Below are 20570 nucleotides of genomic sequence, written 5' to 3' on the forward strand. Positions count from 1 at the left end.
GCGTTGTAGGAGCCTCCATTTATTGTTTTTATCCATGCAGTGTCGTTTTTGTTTCTCTGTAGCTGTGTCGTTAGGTACAACTCTTACTTTTAATACTGAATTACCGTTATGTGATTCAAATATGCCACACTGACTGCTGGCACAGTAGATTAGAGCAAGTTTAGTTTACAGGTTGTGTTGTTTGGGCGCATCTATGCGGTCTCGTTTTTGTTTTTCTGTGGCTGTGTCGTTAGGTAGAAGTTACTGTTATGTGATTCAAATATGCCACACTGACTGCTGGCACAATGGATTATAGCAAGTTTAGTTTCTAGGTTGTGTTGTTTGGGCGCATCTATGCGGTCTCGTACAGGTTGTGTTGTTTGGGCACCACCTACCGACTCTGGGAAGCCGCTGGGTTTGACTCTGGGGCGCTGAGGCGCTCTGGCGCATGCTCCTCGGTGCGTCCTGCATCCGCCGTCCGTGCATATATTAAACTGTCGTTTAGTAATATAGATGATTTGAACTATATGGTCATCAATAACCTCTTGCTGTGATTGTAGCACTCTCTGCTGGTCAATATGGGTAGCACTACCCAGAATATCTTCACACAGGACACACACACACACTCTAAGCCAGGTCAAAGAATCCATGATGAAACCGACATCTCTGTGATGTGGTAGGTAAACCCATGAAGACATGGAGAGAATGTGTCCACTGCACAGAGGCAGTGCCTTGACTGTGATTTAAACCCTGACGGTGTGAAACAATATTATGTGTGCTAAATACTTTTACAAAACCTTTTCAGTAGATTTTCCCTACACAGCTATAATTTTTTTTTTTTGGAAAAAAAAATTCATATTCACTTTTTACTTTCTTATAGTAGTCTTATACTTTTATGTATTTTTTCATGAAATATCGGCTATTACTCTTGTAATTATACTTCTGGGGCCTCATGTATAAACGGTGCATACGCACAAAAATGTTGCGTAAGAACGTTTCCACATTCAAATCGCAATGTATAAAACCTAAACTTGGCGTAAAGCCATGCACATTTCCACGGTAGCTCATACCCTGTTGCACGCAAGTTCTCTGCTCGGTTTTGCAGACTGGCGGCACCCAGTGTCAAAGCAGTGCTGTTCCTGTTTGGTTACCCATTCTTTTTTAGATCCACATCCCTGACGCAGCTTTATAAATACACTGAAATTAACCGCAGATTGTTTATTAGCTTAATGCATCTGATTGTAATTAACCTGTAACAATATAATGGTCCACAGAATGGTCAAACTATTCCAAATACCATAACTGCTTTAGCGTTGTTACTCTCACTGCACCTTCTTCTTCTTCTTTCAGCTGTTCCCGTAAGGGGTTGCCACATCAGCTCATCCTTTTCCATATTACTCTCACTGCACTACTCGGAGTATTTATATCACTGTATCTGAGTGTGAATCACAGCTGTACAGCGGCTGATCGGAAAGAGAATTATCAGTATACAGCATCAAGCACACGCTGCCTCAGCCATGCTGCCTATTTGAACTGCTCTCATACGGCAAACGCTTCAGAGCCTTTCCTGTACGGACCTCGTGGTTCAGAAACAGTTTCATCCCAAGAACTATAAACGCACTCAATCAGTCCAGCAAGTGCTCCTTGTAGAATTGTTTGTACTTATAAGTACAATTACCTCACTGTAAACTTGCGATAGTTATAATATTGCACAACCTGAGCCACTTTAAAAATCGCATAATTACATATGATGACAATATTATTTTTAAGATGAAATGCAGAAAAATATGTTTATTATATTACACAGATAAAACTTTAACTACACAGTGTCACTGTGCGCTAGCGAGCCACTAGTGCTCATTCATGGATTGTTCCTGCCTCACACTGTATTCTTGCTGGTGCTGACGCGACACTGGAAGGATAGATGGATAGAATAATTAAACATGTACTACGAAGATATTTGATGTTCCTTAAAAGTTTTGAAGAATCGCCATTCTAAGCTTACAGATAGCTTAACGTCTATTACAGAGCTGATTGTGTGGCGATTGGGTATTTGGAGAAAGAAAAGTAAGGACAGGAATTGGGGGTTAGTACGTTTGAAAGAGACAGTACTGCTACAATAAAGTATTTCATCGAAAGTCGCGTATGGCGCAGCAAGCATCTTGTGTGAGACATGAACAATCAGTGCGCCACCGTGTTCCCATGTTTAATAACATGCTTTAACTCCTATCATTATGAAACTGATATCACGTATACCATCCATCCATCCTCTTCCGCTTATCCGAGGTCGGGTCGCGGGGGCAGCAGCTTGAGCAGAGATGCCCAGACTTCCCTCTCCCCGGCCACTTCTTCTAGCTCTTCCGGGAGAATCCCGAGGCGTTCCCAGGCTAGCCGGGAGACATAATCCCTCCAGCGTGTCCTGGGTCTTCCTCGGGGCCTCCTCCCGGTTGGACGTGCCCGGAACACCTCACCGGGGAGACGACCAGGAGGCATCCTGATCAGATGCCCGAGCCACCTCATCTGACTCCTCTCGATGCGGAGGAGCAGCGGCTCTACTCTGAGCCCCTCCCGGATGACTGAGCTTCTCACCCTATCTTTAAGGGAGAGCCCAGACACCCTGCGGAGGAAACTCATTTCAGCCGCTTGTATTCGCGATCTCGTTCTTTCGGCCACTACCCATAGCTCAAGACCATAGGTGAGGGTAGGAACATAGATCGACCGGTAAATTGAGAGCTTTGCCTTATGGCTCAGCTCCTTTTTCACCACGACAGACCGATGCAGAGCCCGCATCACTGCGGATGCCGCACCGATCCGCCTGTCGATCTCACGTTCCATTCTTCCCTCACTCGTGAACAAGACCCCAAGATACTTGAACTCCTCCACTTGAGGCAGGATCTCGCTCCCAACCCTGAGAGGGCACTCCACCCTTTTCCGGCTGAGGACCATGGTCTCGGATTTGGAAGTGCTGATTCCCATCCCAGCCGCTTCACACTCAGCTGCGAACCGATCCAGAGAGAGCTGAAGATCACGGCCTGATGAAGCAAACAGGACATCATCATCTGCAAAAAGCAGTGACCCAATCCTGAGTCCACCAAACCGGACCCCCTCAACACCCTGGCTGCGCCTAGAAATTCTGTCCATAAAAGTTATGAACAGAATCGGTGACAATGGGCAGCCCTGGCGGAGTCCAACTCTCACTGGAAACGGGTTCGACTTACTGCCGGCAATGCGGACCAAGCTCTGACACCGGTTGTACAAGGACCGAACCGCCCTTATCAGGGGGTCCGGTACTCCATACTCCCGGAGCACCCCCCACAGGATTCCCCGAGGGACACGGTCGAACGCCTTTTCCAAGTCCACAAAACACATGTAGACTGGTTGGGGAAACTCCCATGCACCCTCCAGGACCCTGCTAAGGGTGTAGAGCTGGTCCACTGTTCCGCGACCAGGACGAAAACCACACTGTTCCTCCTGAATCCGAGGTTCGACTATCCGATGGACCCTCCTCTCCAGAACCCCCGAAAAGACTTTTCCAGGGAGGCTGAGGAGTGTGATCCCTCTGTAGTTGGAACACACCCTCCGGTCCCCCTTCTTAAAGAGGGGGACCACCACCCCGGTCTGCCAATGTCCATGCAATGGTGTAGAGACGTGTCAACCAAGACAGCCCTACAACATCCAGAGCCTTTAGGAACTCCGGGCGTATCTCATCCACCCCCGGGGCCCAGCCACCAAGGAGTTTTTTGACCACCTTGGTGACCTCAGTCCCAGAGATGGGGGAGCCCACCTCCGAGTCCCCAGGCTCTGCTTCCTCATTGGAAGGCATGTTATTGGGATTGAGGAGATCTTCGAAGTACTCCCCCCACCGACCCACAACGTCCCGAGTCGAGGTCAGCAGCACACCATCCCCACCGTATACAGTGTTGACACTGCACTGCTTCCCCCTCCTGAGACGCCGGATGGTGGACCAGAATCTCCTCGAAGCCGTCCGAAAGTCATTCTCCATGGCCTCCCCAAACTCCTCCCATGCCCGAGTTTTTGCCTCAGCAACCACCGAAGCTGCATTCCGCTTGGCCTGCCGGTACCTATTAGCTGCCTCCAGAGTCCCACAGGACAAAAGGGACCGGTAGGACTTCTTCAGCTTGACGGCATCCCTCACCGCCAGTGTCCACCAACGGGTTCGGGGATTGCCGCCACGACAGGCACCGACCACCTTACGGCCACAGCTCCGGTCAGCCGCCTCAACAATAGAGGCACGGAACATGGCCCATTCGGACTCAATGTCCCCCACCTCCCTCGGGACATGGTCAAAGTTCTGCCGGAGGTGGGAGTTGAAGCTACTTCTGACAGGGGGCTCTGCCAAACGTTCCCAGCAGACCCTCACAACACATTTGGGCCTACCAGGCCTGACCGGCATCCTCCCCCACCATCGAAGCCAACTCACCACCAGGTGGTGATCAGTTGACAGCTCCGCCCCTCTCTTCAACCGAGTGTCCAAGACATGTGGCTGCAAGTCCGACGACACGACCACAAAGTCGATCATCGAACTGAGGCCTAGGGTGTCCTGGTGCCAAGTGCACATATGAACACCCCTAGGCTTGAACATGGTGTTCGTTATGGACAATCCGTGACGAGCACAGAAGTCCAATAACAAAACACCACTCGGGTTCAGATCGGGGGGGCCATTCCTCCCAATCACGCCCTTCCAGGTCTCACTGTCATTGCCCACGTGAACATTGAAGTCTCCCAGCAGTACGAGGGAGTCCCCAGATGGTATGCCCTCTAGCACACCCTCCAGGGACTCCAAAAAGGGTGGGTACTCCGAAGTGCTGTTCGGTGCATACGCACAAACAACAGTTAGGACCCGTCCCCCCACCCGAAGGCGGAGGGAGGCTACCCTCTCGTCTACTGGGGTAAACCCCAATGTACAGGTTCCAAGTTGGGGGGCAATAAGTATACCCACACCCGCTCGGCCCCTCTCACCGGGGGCAACTCCAGAGTGGTAGAGTCTCCAGCCCCTCTCAAGGAGATTGGTTCCAGAGTCCAAACTGTGCGTCGAGGTGAGCCCGACTATATCTAGCCGGAACCTCTCAACCTCACACACAAGCTCAGGCTCCTTCCCCTTCAGAGAGGTGACATTCCACGTCCCAAGAGCCAGCTTCTGTAGCCGAGGATCGGACCGCCAAGGTCCCCGCTTTCGGCCACCACCCAACTCACACTGCACCCGACCTCCTTGGCCCCTCCCATAGGTGGTGAGCCCATGGGAAGGGGGACCCACGTTGCCTGAGCCCCATGGGTGCAAGCCCGGCCACCAGGCGTTTGCCATCGAGCCCCACCTCCAGGCCTTGCTCCAGAGGGGGGCCCCGGTGACCCGTGTCCGGGCGAGGGAAAACGCCGTCCAAATTTTTTATTCGTCATAGGAGGTTTGTATAACCGCTCTTTGTCTCATCCCTCACCTAGGACCAGTTTGCCTTGGGTGACCTACCAGGGGCATAAAGCCCCGGACAACAGAGCTCCTAGGATCATTGGGACACGCAAACCCCTCCACCACGGTAAGGTGGCGGTTCGAGGAGGGGTATCACGTATACATCACAGTATTTTAAATTATTCAGAGAGCTGTAATATCACGAATGTAATGGATTCTGTGTCCTGTTGGAGGAAGAGAAAGCCCGAAAGCACGTAGTGATTCACACACATAGAGCACATGGAAGATCAAATACAAAACAAAGCATTTAACATGCTACTTTAGTTACGATGTGATTGAGATACTAGTAAATTAAACAATTTAAAGATAAAATTTATGATGTTCTACTTTAATGACAAAATAAACTTTGTGATTAAAGTGGAAATTTAGATGTTAAAGTTGACATTTCGTGTTTTTTTCCCCCCACTGTGTGCCCTTTTTTTTTTCTCTGTACTCTAATAAGCTTTCATATGACACTCGGACGGTGGGCTACAACTTGCCTTTTCACGGCGACTTTGGTATGTGACAACTTTTTTTTATTTCGGGCACTGCGCGACTTTGTGAACTTGAGCTTTTGAGTTTCTCTGACACGCTATGTCACTCGATCAGCTTCCTTTTGTTGATTATATCACGGTTTAAACCAACAAATAGTACGTTTTTCCTTGCCTCCACTTGGTATTCGCTGAAATCCTTCTATTTTCCCCCAGTGATTTTGCCATTGTCTTTTCACAGAAGGCTGAGCTTAAGGGCTATTTATATTGATTTGCATATTCAAAGAGGCGTAATTCTGGGAGGAGTTGGGGCGGGGCAGCAGGCGCGTGCACGTGTGTTACTTTTCACACTGACCGGGATTTATGGAGTGGAAGAACGTGGAAGTTGGCGTTCGCACAGACTTATGCATCTAGATTTTTTTGTGCGTAAGCACATTTCCGCTTTTGTGCTTACGTCATGTTATAGTGCGAGTTCTACACACAGCGTTATACATGAGGCCCCTGGTGATTCAACACCTAATCTGAGATTTTACTGAAACCAATGAAAAGCGTTTTTTTTTTTTTTTTTTCTCAAACAAAGTCACTAGAAATAAAGTCACCTTTATTCATAAAAACAACTCACAACAGTACAATTTATTGCCATTTTTAATTATAAATATATAAATTACATTATGACAAAAACCTTTGAAAATAGATTTACTTTTTAACCTTGTAAACCAATTGCAAAGAAAAAATTTATACAAGGAGAATGCATGTAACTAAACATTTCCAGAAATGGTTAACAGTGTGTGGGAGAGGCATTATTCACAAGCTTTAAAATGTACTCCTGGTGCAACTAAGAAACGCACGTCCAGGACTCAAACTCTTTTTCAGTTTGATTCACAGTGTAGATTTTAACATGATGCTGAGAAAATACTGTGCTGTACAACAAATGAAACACCCAAGAATTATTGGGTACTGTAATATCTTTCAAAAACATTTTATCTGATCTATGCATGTTGTTCTTGGACATTATTCTTTGATAATTATGAACCATAAGAATATTACTTGTGAAGTCTTTAAAAATGCACTGATTGAAATTCAAAAGTGTTTCACTAAAGTATATGTAATACGTGTCCCTAAATGCTGCTCCTTGGTTATTTCCAATTAATGTATATATGATTATCACTGATGAAGTATTTTCATTGTACATTTTTATTTAATGTAAAATACCAGGAGTATAGAACATAAAATAAAAATAACATACAATATGTCTTGATAAAAATAACATAGTATATCTTTGATAAGGTGTTTCTGCACCAAATACAGAAGGAACACGTTTATGCATCTTTACATTTTCTTAGTATATTATATTTTAGAATGTATTGCTCTAGTACTACAAAGTAACTGGACCTTTATTATTTTGGTTAAGCAATTCCAATCAACAAAGCAATTCCACATGCTGGTTCATTCAGTTGCTTTTCAGTTCTTTTGTTGTTCTCCTAAAATATCCTCCCATGCCTTCTAAGACTGTTTAAATAGATTAGATGATTGAGACCACCAAGGTAATATTTCACTGCAGTGGTAATTACCAATTTTTAAAATGGTTGGAATACCCTTGATTGGGCTTCTTTATAAGATTTCTAAGACACCATGCTGCCCAGCAGCTGTATTCTACAGGCGAGACTTTTCCTGCAGAGTTCTTTGGTCTCATAATATTGTGGGTGAAGCAGCGGCACATCTGATAGCAGCTCCAATTCCATAAAACCTCTCATTTGATGCATTATTTTTATTATGTGATCGTTTCAAGTTTCCTCACTCCTTTTCAACTTCAACCCAGTTTCTGATCTGCAGTGAACTCTGGTGTGACTTGAATCAATTAAAAAGAACACCATTTAAATATTTGTACTTGAAGAATTTGTAGTATGTACAACTACAGTTTATCGAGATACATTTTGTCACTGAAACACACAGTCACATTAGAACAGCAAAAGGGTTAGCTATGCTATGATTCAAAATCAAAGAAAACCCATAAAATTAAATCTGGAGTTTCTGCCCGTGCTATTGCAACAATACCTTTTCAAAACCAGGAGGTAGGTTAACATGAATGTAAAACAAGTGGAGGAGGTATAATCAACTCAGACAATGCATATGATACGAGATTATGCTACACAAATACCCGTAACACGATCAGGTATTTTAAACTTCTGCCAGGACAATGTACGTTTTGGTGCCAACAGCCTAGCAAGTTGTGAATATCACCTATAATTTCAATTTTATAAACAAGAAAATACTTATTTAAATATGCCTTTCCATATAATACTGCAACAGACTTCTACCTTTCTATTAAATACTTTAAGTCAATGTAACATTTCTGCAATTAAATTCTCCTAGTGTAACAAAAGTTAAAATAAAAAAGGCCTTTTTTTTCTCCTATCCAAACAAGAAGCTGTAAAATTTACAGACAAAAAGGAAGTGTTCACTGAACTATCAGCTCCCCACTACAATGATTGCAACAGTTAAAGGTAATGTTTTCATATCTTGTATATGGATGAAATCGACCGATACTTTTTTTGTTAGAAAGCAGCTGACTAGTTGAAGATTCAGATAACGAAATGTCAGTGTTGTCCTCAATACATGAAGTAGGATCTAAGATCCTGAGCACCTGAAAAGAAACCAAAAAAAAAAAATCAATCATTGCAAAATGTAATAACACATCATCCAGTTCAAAATAAACAACAAGAACAATGGCCAGGTATTAAAGCACGGAAAGCAAAATGTATAATTCTAAGAACTGGTTAAGGACACAAATTGTAATTCCTAAGGTCTGCTCAGTGCACTAACTTCACTAGTTCCGTTTATGTTTGTCCCAGTCTTTCTTCTACAGTGATGAGGCAATATGTGGTTTACTGTCATGCCTAGCTCACTTTAAAATGTACTTAACTTACATTTCTTTTCATCTTGTTAATATTTTGTTCGCTGCTAACTTTTTGGCATTTTTGCAGGATACTAGAAGAAATCATTCTAGTGATTATAAAAATGAAGAGATTATTGTGTACAGACATTTGATAACAACAGTGATTTTTATAATACTGATCACATTCAACAGACCATGGTAGACAATACAAATAGAATAATTTGTTTTAAATAAAAAGAACAGAATGCAGGAGTAAGCGTCTATGATAACACAGTGAAAACATTTGACAGCTGCCATTAGGGTATCATGGTAGACTTGCATGAAAGGAAAAGGCGCATACCTTTCCTGCCATTTTTTCAGCTGGCGTATTACATATTTCAGGTGTTTGAGACACCTTACTTGAGTTGCTTGGGCCCACATTTCCCAGAAGGTGAGAGTTGATCGCTTTGGCCAGCTTCTCATTAGCCACAGCAATCTCACCAGTAGAGAAGGGCAAAGCACTAGGGTAATACGTCTGTTGTCTGCCCCACTGCAACGAAACTAAAAGTTCTTCCAGTAATCTGAAAATTAAAGAAATTTATATTACTTAAGTTTCTTTATATATAACTGCTATAAAGTTCTGCCCTTGATAATAAAAGTTCCTAATGTTCACATTCTCTTTTTGCTTTGTATCTGCAGGCCCAGATAAAAGTGACTGAAATGCCCCCACATCAAAATTTGTATAATTATTATTTCCTGTCTTTTCTCTAAATTATGCGGACACATCCCCCAGAATTAACAAATTCTGCTTTGGGAGAAATTCTAGGAAAGATTTACTATAGTGTAATACCTTTCAGATATTTAAACTTAGTAAACATAAGGATTGTTGCACAGGTGTCATTTAATGTATGCACTGTAAATATTTTTTTACTTGAAATATCTGAAAATATGTCAATTGTTTATACAGTATGATATAAAAACACTTATTTACTCTTTATACACCATCAGCACGGCACTATCAGATCTAAACATTAGCGTGGCAAATTGCTCGCATACTGAAGTGACTTTAGCTGCAGGTGGAAGTCCCATTTTGCTTCATGGCGCCAAGCAGAGTTGTGCTGTGGTACAGTAGTCTATTAGCTAGTGAAAGCCCTGTGAAGAAGCAGTCTGTTGTTACGGTTCTGCCTTTGTCCAGAAATGGCTTCATAAGATGTATGACCACAAACTCAGAAAGTCTTTCCCCAGAGTTATAACTCAAAACAAAGTTCTCAACAAAACATTGCCAGATGTCCGAAATCACAGCAAACCTGTCATTTTTCACACATTCTACATGGGTGTCTTTGTTGTCAAAGTGTAAATACCATCTGACAGTGGTCACTGGACATCGTATCTTTGATTGCCGGTACAACAAATACTTCTGAGCATGCATCAAGCACAATACCAACTGTGGTCATTGCTGCTCTAGTGAAAAGAATTGAGTTCATTGTACCATGTGAACGTCACTGACAGCATACTAATAATAATAATAAAAAAAAGCACTAACTTTTACAAGTAGGCAAAATTTACACCAGGTGTTACAGACTCAAATCAAATGTATGTTTTTATATTATAGTAATAATAATAGCAGCTCACTACTTAAAATGCGGAGCACCCAGACTTGAACCCGCAACCTTTTGGTTATAAGGCAGCTGTTTTTACCACTGCACCATCCAAAAATACAGATCAGCTTTATCGATTGACATTTGAGCTTGGGTTTTTAACTTATTGACAGCAATGTGTAAATTGATTTTTTTTTCTTTGGTTATATCCTCGAATAAAAATGCACATGTTTATTTGATATTTGGACTAAAGTCTTCACACATTATACACTTCTCATTATTATTAGTATAACATGGGAAAAGTTTCTATTTTAGTTATGTGTTCAGCATTTCTTGCCTCTCATTTCCTGTCATCCTACATTTACACAGATTGTTGTAGACACAGAACACACATGAAATGTATGTATTCCAAATAACGACATATTATTTACCCAATACAACTCAAAGCACCTCACACCCAGATAAACACACTTGGGCTCTGAGAATTTTGTGACTGACTTCAAGCTCTGTCGGTGGAGGATGGGATAGCAGGCTGCTTGCGCTGATCGACACATTTGCAAAACAAAAGGCGCTCATGGAAAGGTGCAAAGGAATATAAGGTGGCCCAGGATTACGACTTTTTTGGCAGGCTTCAGGAATTCTAGTGTTAAGAGATGGAGTAACAGGTTATATGGAAGAGGTCTGAGGTATAATAAGGGCAGCTAAATTCTGAACAAGCTAGACTTTATAGAGAAGATTATTGTAATTCACTTCTCTTTGGTCTCCTGCATAATTAATGCAGGAAGTGATTAACATGTGAGTAAGGACAATGGTACTATTTAGTGTGAGGGAGGGTCACAGGTGTACAAGGCTACGGAGGTGAGAAAAAGATGACCGTGTAACATTACTGATAAGCAATTCAAAAGACAGTACTATCAAAGATAACCCCCAAACTCTTAACCTGTGGGGAGGGGTAGACTGAGGTAACATCAATGCCAAGTGAAAAACTGTTAAGATTTTGAGAAAGCAGACTTGGAGCCAATGAGAGGAACCTCTGTCTTACGGCTATTGAGTTAGAAAAAATTAGAAGAAAACTAAGATTTTACTTCAAGTAGACGATCATTGAGGCAGGAAGGAGGAAGGACACAGTTGGGCTTTGTAGATATATATAGAGCTGAGTATTGGCTGCATTAATATGAAAATTAATTCCAAATTTCTTAAAAATGCCACCTAAAGGGAGTAGATATATTAAAAACATTTAGGTGGCCAAGCACCGATCCCTGGGGAACACCACTAGTGACTGGGTGGGATTGTGATAGAGAGTTTTTTAGCTAAGCAAACTGAGTACGATTAGACAGATAAGAAGTAAACCAAATAAGAGTATCAGTAATGCCAATGGCAGCTAACCAATTCAAGAAAATACTATATGTGATACAGTATCAAAGGCTGCACTCGGATCAAGTAGGACAAGGATTGTTAAAAGCCCAGCATCAGCAGCTATCAACAGGTCATTTGTGACCTTTACCAAGGCAGTTTATGTACTATGTTTTGGACGAAAGCCAGACTGAAATGTCTCGGGTTGTTATCTGTGAGATGAGCATTACCCTGTGCTGCAACTACTTTTTCAAGAATTTTTGAAATGAATGGTGCATTTGATATAGAATGATAGTTGAAATTATCAAAGTCAGCACCAGGTTTCTTTAAAATCTGAGTTATTATAGCCGATTTAAGGGATAAAGGAACAAAACCAGATCTTGGAGTGGACTGAATAATATCAGTTATAAGTGAAGAAAGTGAAGGCAACCAGGGGCTTTTACCAGTTTCAGTGGGCAATTCACAAGCTGATAAGTAAAAGGAGGTTCAGTTGAAATATTTAAATAAGAATTGTATGGCGTACTTATTGAAGACACTAGCTGTTGATGAATATTATAAATTTTGTTTTTAAAAAAGGTCAAGTGCCAGAATGCTATTAATAATGGAAAACAAAACTCTTTTGTTACTATTCTGCATGATTTGTAATAAGCAGATTCAGCTACAGATAATGCATCTTTCTACAGATTAATGTGCTCAAAATACATTTGAAAAACAAATTTTAAGTATTTTAACGGAATTATTGAAAAGTACCTGTGGGTCTCAAGCATATGCTGTGAAAACTCCTGTCGTTCATTAAGCAAATCCTGAATTGCTCCTTGAGCCTCCCTTGTTTGGCGCTGAAGTGTTGCTCTGGCACTCGTTAACTCTTCAGCCATCACTCTGGTGCAGAAAATTCATATGGATCAACATTAAGAATTCTCTAACATCTTTTTCTCTCTCTCAACCCACACTATAAATCATATCACAGTAGTCAAACCATTATTTTAAATTTGGCTTTACCTACCCCTGCATGCATCTATTTGCAAACTGATGCATTAATGACAATATACAAACAAAAGTCTGCAATATGAAAAGGGATTAGTTACTAGACATTAAAAACAATATACTAAAAGTGATGAACTTAATGACAAAATAGATGTGTTTTTGATTTATTTGGACTCCAAATGTTCAGCTTTCATCATGCGATGAAATTATTGAGGGTGACTAAGTTGGCAAATTGAGACCTCTGTCTAGAACAGTAACTGTATATTTTTAGTTTGTAAATCAGTTATTTCAAGTGACCGAATTTGATGCATTTTCTGGTAATTACCATTCAGAAATGTTTCATAAATATGAAAAGGAGCAATCATAACTCTATTTAATAAAGTTTTGAAATGTCTAAACTATGAGTTTATTACTGGTACTATTGGCATATTCACTATTACAAGCATGCTCTTTGTAGTATGCTCCTGGAATAACATTTATTTCAAACATTTTTATACAAATCTGTAAACCTTTGGAGTCATTTTTAAGAAGAAAATTCTACCCAATGACAGCTTACACATCAAATCTCACTAAATCGAGATATCAGTATGTTAACTATGAAGACGTATCATCAAGTGTCATAACAATCACATAACTTAATTGCACAGGATTGGGTCAAGCAAATTCTGTAACAGACAATCTTCTATTTAAAAAAATAAGAATGGAAATGGAAATGAGGTGTTTACAGAATGTATACACAACAAATTAGGGTTGTACTAAGCAGTGTTCAAGATTAAAAACCTTTTTTTCGTAGTAATGCTTTGATTCATTGGCCAATGAGCTAATAAATTGGCCGATTTTCATTCCAAATGTCTAGTTAGGTAATTGGCAAAATGGCTGATCTCAAACAATTATTTCACTGTCTGCTTTTCTAATTTTTACAGTAATTTAGTTTTAGTGCTCATTTACACAAAGTATTCTGGTAGCTGAGGAGGTGCACGTGTTGTTTTGCAACTAGAATGTCTTGTAAACACAGGACAGCCAAAAAAGAGAGAAGACTGGAATATTGGCTTTTAAATTAAAGAAAGTGAAGAAATACAATGAGAAAAAGGAATCTGAGGAGACCATCCAGTTGAACTTTGCAAGAAAGGCACAACTTCAGCAGAAATTTACAAAAGCGGAGTTCAGAATGTGCACTTCTTGTCTGAGTATGGACGGTGAGTAACTTTAATCAAGCACATTTTTTAGAAAAAAATATTAAAGTTACCTGCTTGCTAGGAACTTGCTGCGCCACACATCACACTGAATTGTCATACGCTCAAGTTGTTCAGAAATCTGAGCAAAATTTCTGCAAAGTGTTTCATTTTCTAGAATGAGTTGGCTTTTTTCACGGGACAGTCTCTCAAAATGATACTGCAAGTCATCACCAACAGATGCTACCAGCAACTTCTTCAGCTCACGATTAACCTGAAGGAGAAATGATATTTTATTTTGTTCAGCATCATTTGGGCTGTTTATGCTATCTTTAAAGGATCATTATCCATGCATCACCACCCCCCCCCCCCCAGCCCTGAAAAAAGAAGGGATAGGGGGGAAAAAAAACATACTGAACTGCATCTTTTAGTTAAAGAGTATCTGTAATCCATGTGTAGCTTTAAATGTTGATTTTTTTGTTATTAGCAAAACCGTTGGATTGATGAATCATCAAAATCCACACAGTCATGCCATTTTAATAGTTATCTCATTACACTGGTGTCTAAAATCTGTTTAATATACAAACTATCCAAAAATAATATACTGTATATACTCGTGAATACAACAAGGATTTTATGATGAGTTTGGAATATCTGCAGATTAGAGCTTAATTTTTTTTTTTTTTTTTTTTTTTTAACTCACTTCAGGCATATAAAAAGGCCCTGAAATCCATACATGGAAAGCAATGACAATGAGCAGTGCACGTTAGTAGTTATATCTGAATGACAATTCTCTCACTGTAAGTCATTTTCCAATTACATAGATAATGCAGATGAGCAGATACTTGTCATTCATTATTCATCCATCTTTTCCTAATAACCAAATCAATCCAACAAAATATCCAGTCAGAGCCTGGATTGTATTTGCAAAGAATGTCTCATAGCAACACAAACTTCACAGTATAGCCATAAGCTCTATATAATACTCAGATGTGATGAGATCTCTCAAAATATGTGACACTCACAAAAAAGGTATCTCCATGACAATCTGAAGGAATATAACATAGAAGAAACTGGGACCATCTTTTAATGCACACTTTCCATACCAATGGACAAGCGATTTCTTAATTTCCAATTCAAGCTGCAGTAATCCATAAGCACTAACTCCTGGGGTGTAAGATATTTGTGGCATCTAATCTCAAAGAAAACTGAATGAATCTATTAAATAGCTGTGAATTTGTAAAGGAGAAACATTGCAACTGATTTGTGTATACTGTTTAGCTTTCGTATAGTGCCCATGACTTTGTTCTAGCATTCTCTATGTCATATTGGCTGCTAAAATGACCTTCACATTTTGCTATTCATAATAAATGACTTAATAAGTGACTTCATGGCTCAGGATGAAATGTCAGACACAATATTGTAATTACACATTCTTGAAAGAATCTTGACCCACCTTCAATAACTAGGTGGAAAAAAATGAAGTATCATTCAGAGATACTTGGTGTTAATCATGTCTTACCTCTGTCTGAACTCTGAGTTGATTACAAAGCCCCTCCTTGTCCTGTAGAAGTCTCCGCTCTGAATTCTGCAATTTTTCAATAGTTGCTTTCAGTTCAACATTTTCTCGACGGGCATCTGGTCCTTCTGGGTGGACAGCACTGTCTACCTTTTGATTGCTTGCTGTGTCCACTATCTTAGTGCCCTTTACTGGAACAACATGTGAGATGGCAGCCCTGGGAACTACTATGCGGACTGCTTCCACCTCCATCGATGATTCTTTCTGTATCTTGCCCAGATGAAGGACTCCAGGATTCTGGGGAGTGGGAGATTTACTTCTTAATTTTGCTTGCACAGGACTATTTCTGATGAAAAGATCTGTATTTGTCTCTGGGGATTTGGTGGGCTCATCCATCTCCATGCCATCCCCATCACCACGCAGTGGCACAGTGGCCAAAGCTAGAAATAAGGACAATAGTCATTATCTTATAATGGTACTGGGTTATGTACTACACAGTTCTAAATTTTTCTAATATAAAAGAAAATCTTGAAACGAGACAAGACTATTGCCAAGTTGGTCTCAACCATTGAGACTATTGCCAAGAGATTCTTTCAAGTTGGTCTCAACCATGTCCAGATGATGGCCCATAGCCACGGTCCTCTCACCTCTCATTCGTGTGAATGCTTCTGTCAGACACACTTCCTGCACTCTCAGCTCTAATATATTTTTACATTTTCCTCATTTTAAGTCATTTATGAAAAGTCCTGAGTTTCATCCTTTAAAGAAACTTTTCTGGCAAGTATTTTTATACCGCAATCTATTTGTTTCCTTCATTATAGTCCTTTTCTGGACAATAATTTTATACGTTCTATTGGTGATTCTAAATTGTCCCTAGTGTGTGTGCGCCCTGCCCGGGGTTTGTTTCCTGCCTTGTGCCCTGTGTTGGCTAGGATTGGCTCCAGCAGACCCCCGTGACCCTGTAGTTAGGATATAGCGGGTTGGATAATGGATGGATGGATAGATGACACGTCAATGACTAAGCGAAGAAGAAAGGGCAGTGTGTCAAAAAGAGGCCCAAAAGTGCTGGAGAGAAAATAATTCAATAAGGAATAATAACAATCTAAGTACAAATTCAGAATATAAGGAAAGTAATAATCAGCCCGGACCAAGCGGAATTGAAAACCTACCATACGTCCAAAAGTATCACACTTTACACTGAATTTATCTGCAAAACATGGACAAAGAAGTTTTCTTGGATTTCTATATGAATCCGAAAGATCATGCTCGCAATTATAATAAACCAATATCTGATGAATTGTCAGTCATAATAATTTTCGAAAGATGGAGATATCCAAGACAGTGTTGATATTCGTGTTTATCCCAAAGTACAGCACGATTCATCGTTTCTGTCTAATAAATCGCCTCATTCCGATCCTTTACTCCTTCCTTTGCTTTTCCCTGATGGCGAAACAGGATGGTCATATAATATGAAACACACAAATCTGGTTAAACGAATAATACCTACAAAATATTTCGGGTCAACATTAGCGATAAGTTCCAATGTATTTAACCCACTTCTGTCATCTCAACATCTATCGCAAAATTACATTATTAATGCGTATCTAAAAGTCAAAGCAAATCAACTCTTTATTAAATCGAATCAAGCAAAACTTAGAATGGTACATATGCAAGGTCTCATTGATCACGTTCAAAATTCAAATATCAATAGTTACGACAAATTTGAAGCAGGTAACGCAGTAATATTACCATGATCATATCAAGGAAGTCCAAAAGCATTGCAACAGTTATATCATGATGCAATGGCAATATCCCGAACTATCAGTCAACCAGACTGATTTATTTATTACAATGACTTGCAATCCACAGTGGCCAGAAATTCGTCAATTCTTGAGAACAATGCCACCGGCTACTTCGGCTCTGGATTTTCTGACTTTCGTAAGTAGACTGTTTTATCAGAAAATCTTAATTTTTATTCAAAGAACTGGAATAGGTGTTCGGTCAAATCAGAGCAGACATTTAATTAATAAAGTATCTATTTACACGATCGAATTTCAAAAACGGGGTTTGCCTCACATGAATTTATTGGTTACTTTGTAAAATAAATTATTAACTGCTGATGATGTGGATCGGTTTGTCTGAAATTCAAAATAGAGAAACCTATCCTGAATTATGGTACAAAGTCATTAAACACGTCTCACTGACCTAATTTAAAAGATTCAGTATGTTGGGACTCAAAAGAAAAAAAAAGTGTTTAAAGAAATTTCCTAAAGCTTTTGTTAATTCAACAGATATGACTAAGGTTGGCATTCCTGATTATTGCCGCAGAGATAATCGTCACGAACAACACACTTATCACGGAAAGAAACATAAGCAGCAGAGCCGCAAAGTGGCTGGCACTGGTGAGCGAAGTGAGCAGGGGGCAGAGCCCCGTAGTTATTTTAATCATCCCATGTGCTCTTCATATTATAATATGCACTAATAACATATTCACTTCTTTTAATTCTTTTACACTCCTAACACTGCTCCAGGTAAATCTACATACTGTAAGCTCATTGATAAAAAGTTTGTTATTAATGAATCTTCCTTCTTCTTTCAGCTGCTTCCTTTAGGGGTTGCCACAGCGGATCATATAAATCTTTTTGAAATTAAAAGTACAGTGTATCATGGTTTAAGTGAATGTTTGTTTCAATACTTAGTGTTAAAATCATTTATTATATTGTGTGCCAGTTCACATAAGCATTTTTATAACAATTTTCATTATGCTTACATTTTGGGTGTCTTTAGTGCATGGTTTTCATACTTCTTAAAAATGTTATGATTTTGATATAAACACAAAATATACTCACACTTACTAAATACAGTATATCCCATTTAAGCAAAAGTATTTTATTTGTGTTGCCCATTAATAATCCTTCAAACAATTCCATTTGCTACTTCTTTCACCTGGGGGTGGTAAATTGGCAGCAACAAGGAGGGCTCATGTCTTGGGTGCTCCCTGCATGGAGTTTGCATGTTCTTCCTACGCAGGTCAGCTGAATTTGCATTTTTAAATTGGCTCAAGTGTGCAAGTGTGGACAGTCACTGTGATGGACTGGAGCTCTATGCATAGATTCTTCCTGCTTTGGCCCCAGCTTCCCTGTGACCCTTCTCTGGGTAAGCGAGTACAGAAAATGGATGGATGGATGGATGAGACTTCTTTCACTCTGCAAGATCCCTTACTTGCCACTAGTTGAGTATGTACAAAAAATGTCTTCTTAGCAATGTAAGTTGACAATTTTGCTCTCAGTAAAAGAATTGTGTTGAGAGATCCTTTTTGTCTTCTAAAAATGTAAAAATCACTATACCATCCTCTTCGAAAATACTAAAAAAAAAGAATGCTTTACATTAATTAAAACTAAGATGAACCCTGCATCTGATCTCTTATGTAATTCATGCACATCCTTGCAGTTTGTTGCTTACTATTCACTAAACTGACTTTTAACAATGCCCCCACCTCCAAACCACACAAAAATGTTTTTCTATTCTGATGACTCCTTCTCTTGTAAGTTTTGGCACGTGCTCCACAATTCTGAAACATGTCAGTTTCAATGTGGAAAGCTACTAAAATGGCAACATGTCAGCACTGCCCTCTATCTTTTTTAATTTAATCCACTTGGACATCTAAGAATATATATTCTTAAAGTTACCATCTCCCTTGTATACAGTAGGCTTCAATTTATATTTGCTAACGAGTTTTTTCTATTAATAAGTAGAAGAATGATATTAGCTTTTCTAAACTCTGCGGTTATTTTTGTAAGGCAGGTATTTATATTATAAAGTAGATGGAGGGATGGACAGACGGAGGTTTATTTGTCCCCATGTGGAAATTGGGGTTTATGAATTATAAATTATATATATAATGAATTAGTTGATGCAAGGTAAAAAATTGCACACTGTCTCCATTTATGGAAAAGTTTTCCCACAACCAGAAGAACTACCAGCTAAGTACAATAGCATTTCTAAATTACCAAAGTGTGAGCTAATATTACAGAATGAATGAGTAGTAATTTCTTTAAGCTAAACAAGGAAAAAAAAATGAAAGCCTGGATCTAAACTTTAAATCACGTATTAACTATACTACTATAACTGCTATTTTCCACCCATTTAGGAAGCAATGCAAAGGTTAGCCCTCTTAAAATATTTCAAAATTTAGGGACTGAAAAAAAAACAAAAAAACAAAAAAAAAACGACTTGCTTTTAGCTGACTAGTCAGTGTAATGCACTCCTAATAAGGACTACCTAATAAAAGATATAAATCAACTACACCTAAATTTTATGCAATAATCGAATATCTGAGAACATCTTTGTGTTACATTGGTTACCCATGTCCTTTGGAATTAATTTTAAAATACCCCTAATTGTATACAAAGCTCTGAATAATCTTCCCTCTCCTTATATTTTGGATTACCTGACCCCTTACATTCTCAACCCTCAAAAACAACTGGATTGCTTATCATTCCAAGACCTAACCACAGAAGAAGTGGTGAGGTGGCCTTTAACCATTATGCACTAAAAATGTGGAATAGCCCAGGTTAATACCATGGTTCAATTTAAAAACCTGTCTAAAAACCTCTCTTTTTCATTGCTGTGCTTTATTGTGCATCAGTTCTAATAGATTATATGAGATTGCAATTCATATTCTGTATAGATCTGCACCCATTACTGACCTCTGCTATTTTTGGTTTTCTGGCACTACTGCCCACTGATCACAGTATACTGTGGCCACCTGTAATGTTGGAAGGAATGTGGACACTTCAGTCTTCTAGGATAACAGTTTTGAATAACTTTGCCACATTTGTGTTTTACACAATGTCCACTGGGTGCTCAGCTGCCCTTTGGCCTTGGAACACTTGCAGCTTTATTTTCTCCAGCATCTCACAGGCTGGAGTTTAATTTTCCTGTCTTTCCAGGCCATCTAACCATAGCATCAGACTTTCCGGCATCATTAGAGACTTACAAAAATGAATGTATCAGTTCAATCCATATTTAAGGACTCGCTGCTATTCCTATTATTTTTTTTTTATCTATACTAATAAAAGGCAAAGCCCTCACTGACTCACTGACTGACTGACTGACTGACTCACTCATCACTAATT

At 39.9% G+C, this 20570-nt stretch overlaps 1 protein-coding gene across 2 annotated transcripts in view; it reads right to left on the minus strand.

Annotated features, from left to right (window-relative positions):
• Positions 1-6543: 6543 nt before the first annotated feature.
• Positions 6544-20570, minus strand: part of blzf1 (basic leucine zipper nuclear factor 1) — a 32515-nt gene continuing 18488 nt past the window's right edge. For both annotated transcript variants that reach the window (XM_028799728.2, XM_028799727.2), the window contains exons 4-8: positions 15436-15872; positions 13988-14187; positions 12508-12636; positions 9168-9387; positions 6544-8575 (exon numbers count right to left, since the gene is read on the minus strand). In XM_028799728.2, the coding sequence (XP_028655561.1) occupies positions 8390-8575; positions 9168-9387; positions 12508-12636; positions 13988-14187; positions 15436-15872 (1172 nt within the window). In that variant the 3' untranslated portion in view covers positions 6544-8389. The remainder of the gene's footprint in view (positions 8576-9167; positions 9388-12507; positions 12637-13987; positions 14188-15435; positions 15873-20570) is intronic.

The sequence above is a fragment of the Erpetoichthys calabaricus genome, chromosome 4 (assembly GCF_900747795.2).
Source record: "Erpetoichthys calabaricus chromosome 4, fErpCal1.3, whole genome shotgun sequence".
Taxonomy (NCBI): domain Eukaryota; kingdom Metazoa; phylum Chordata; class Cladistia; order Polypteriformes; family Polypteridae; genus Erpetoichthys; species Erpetoichthys calabaricus.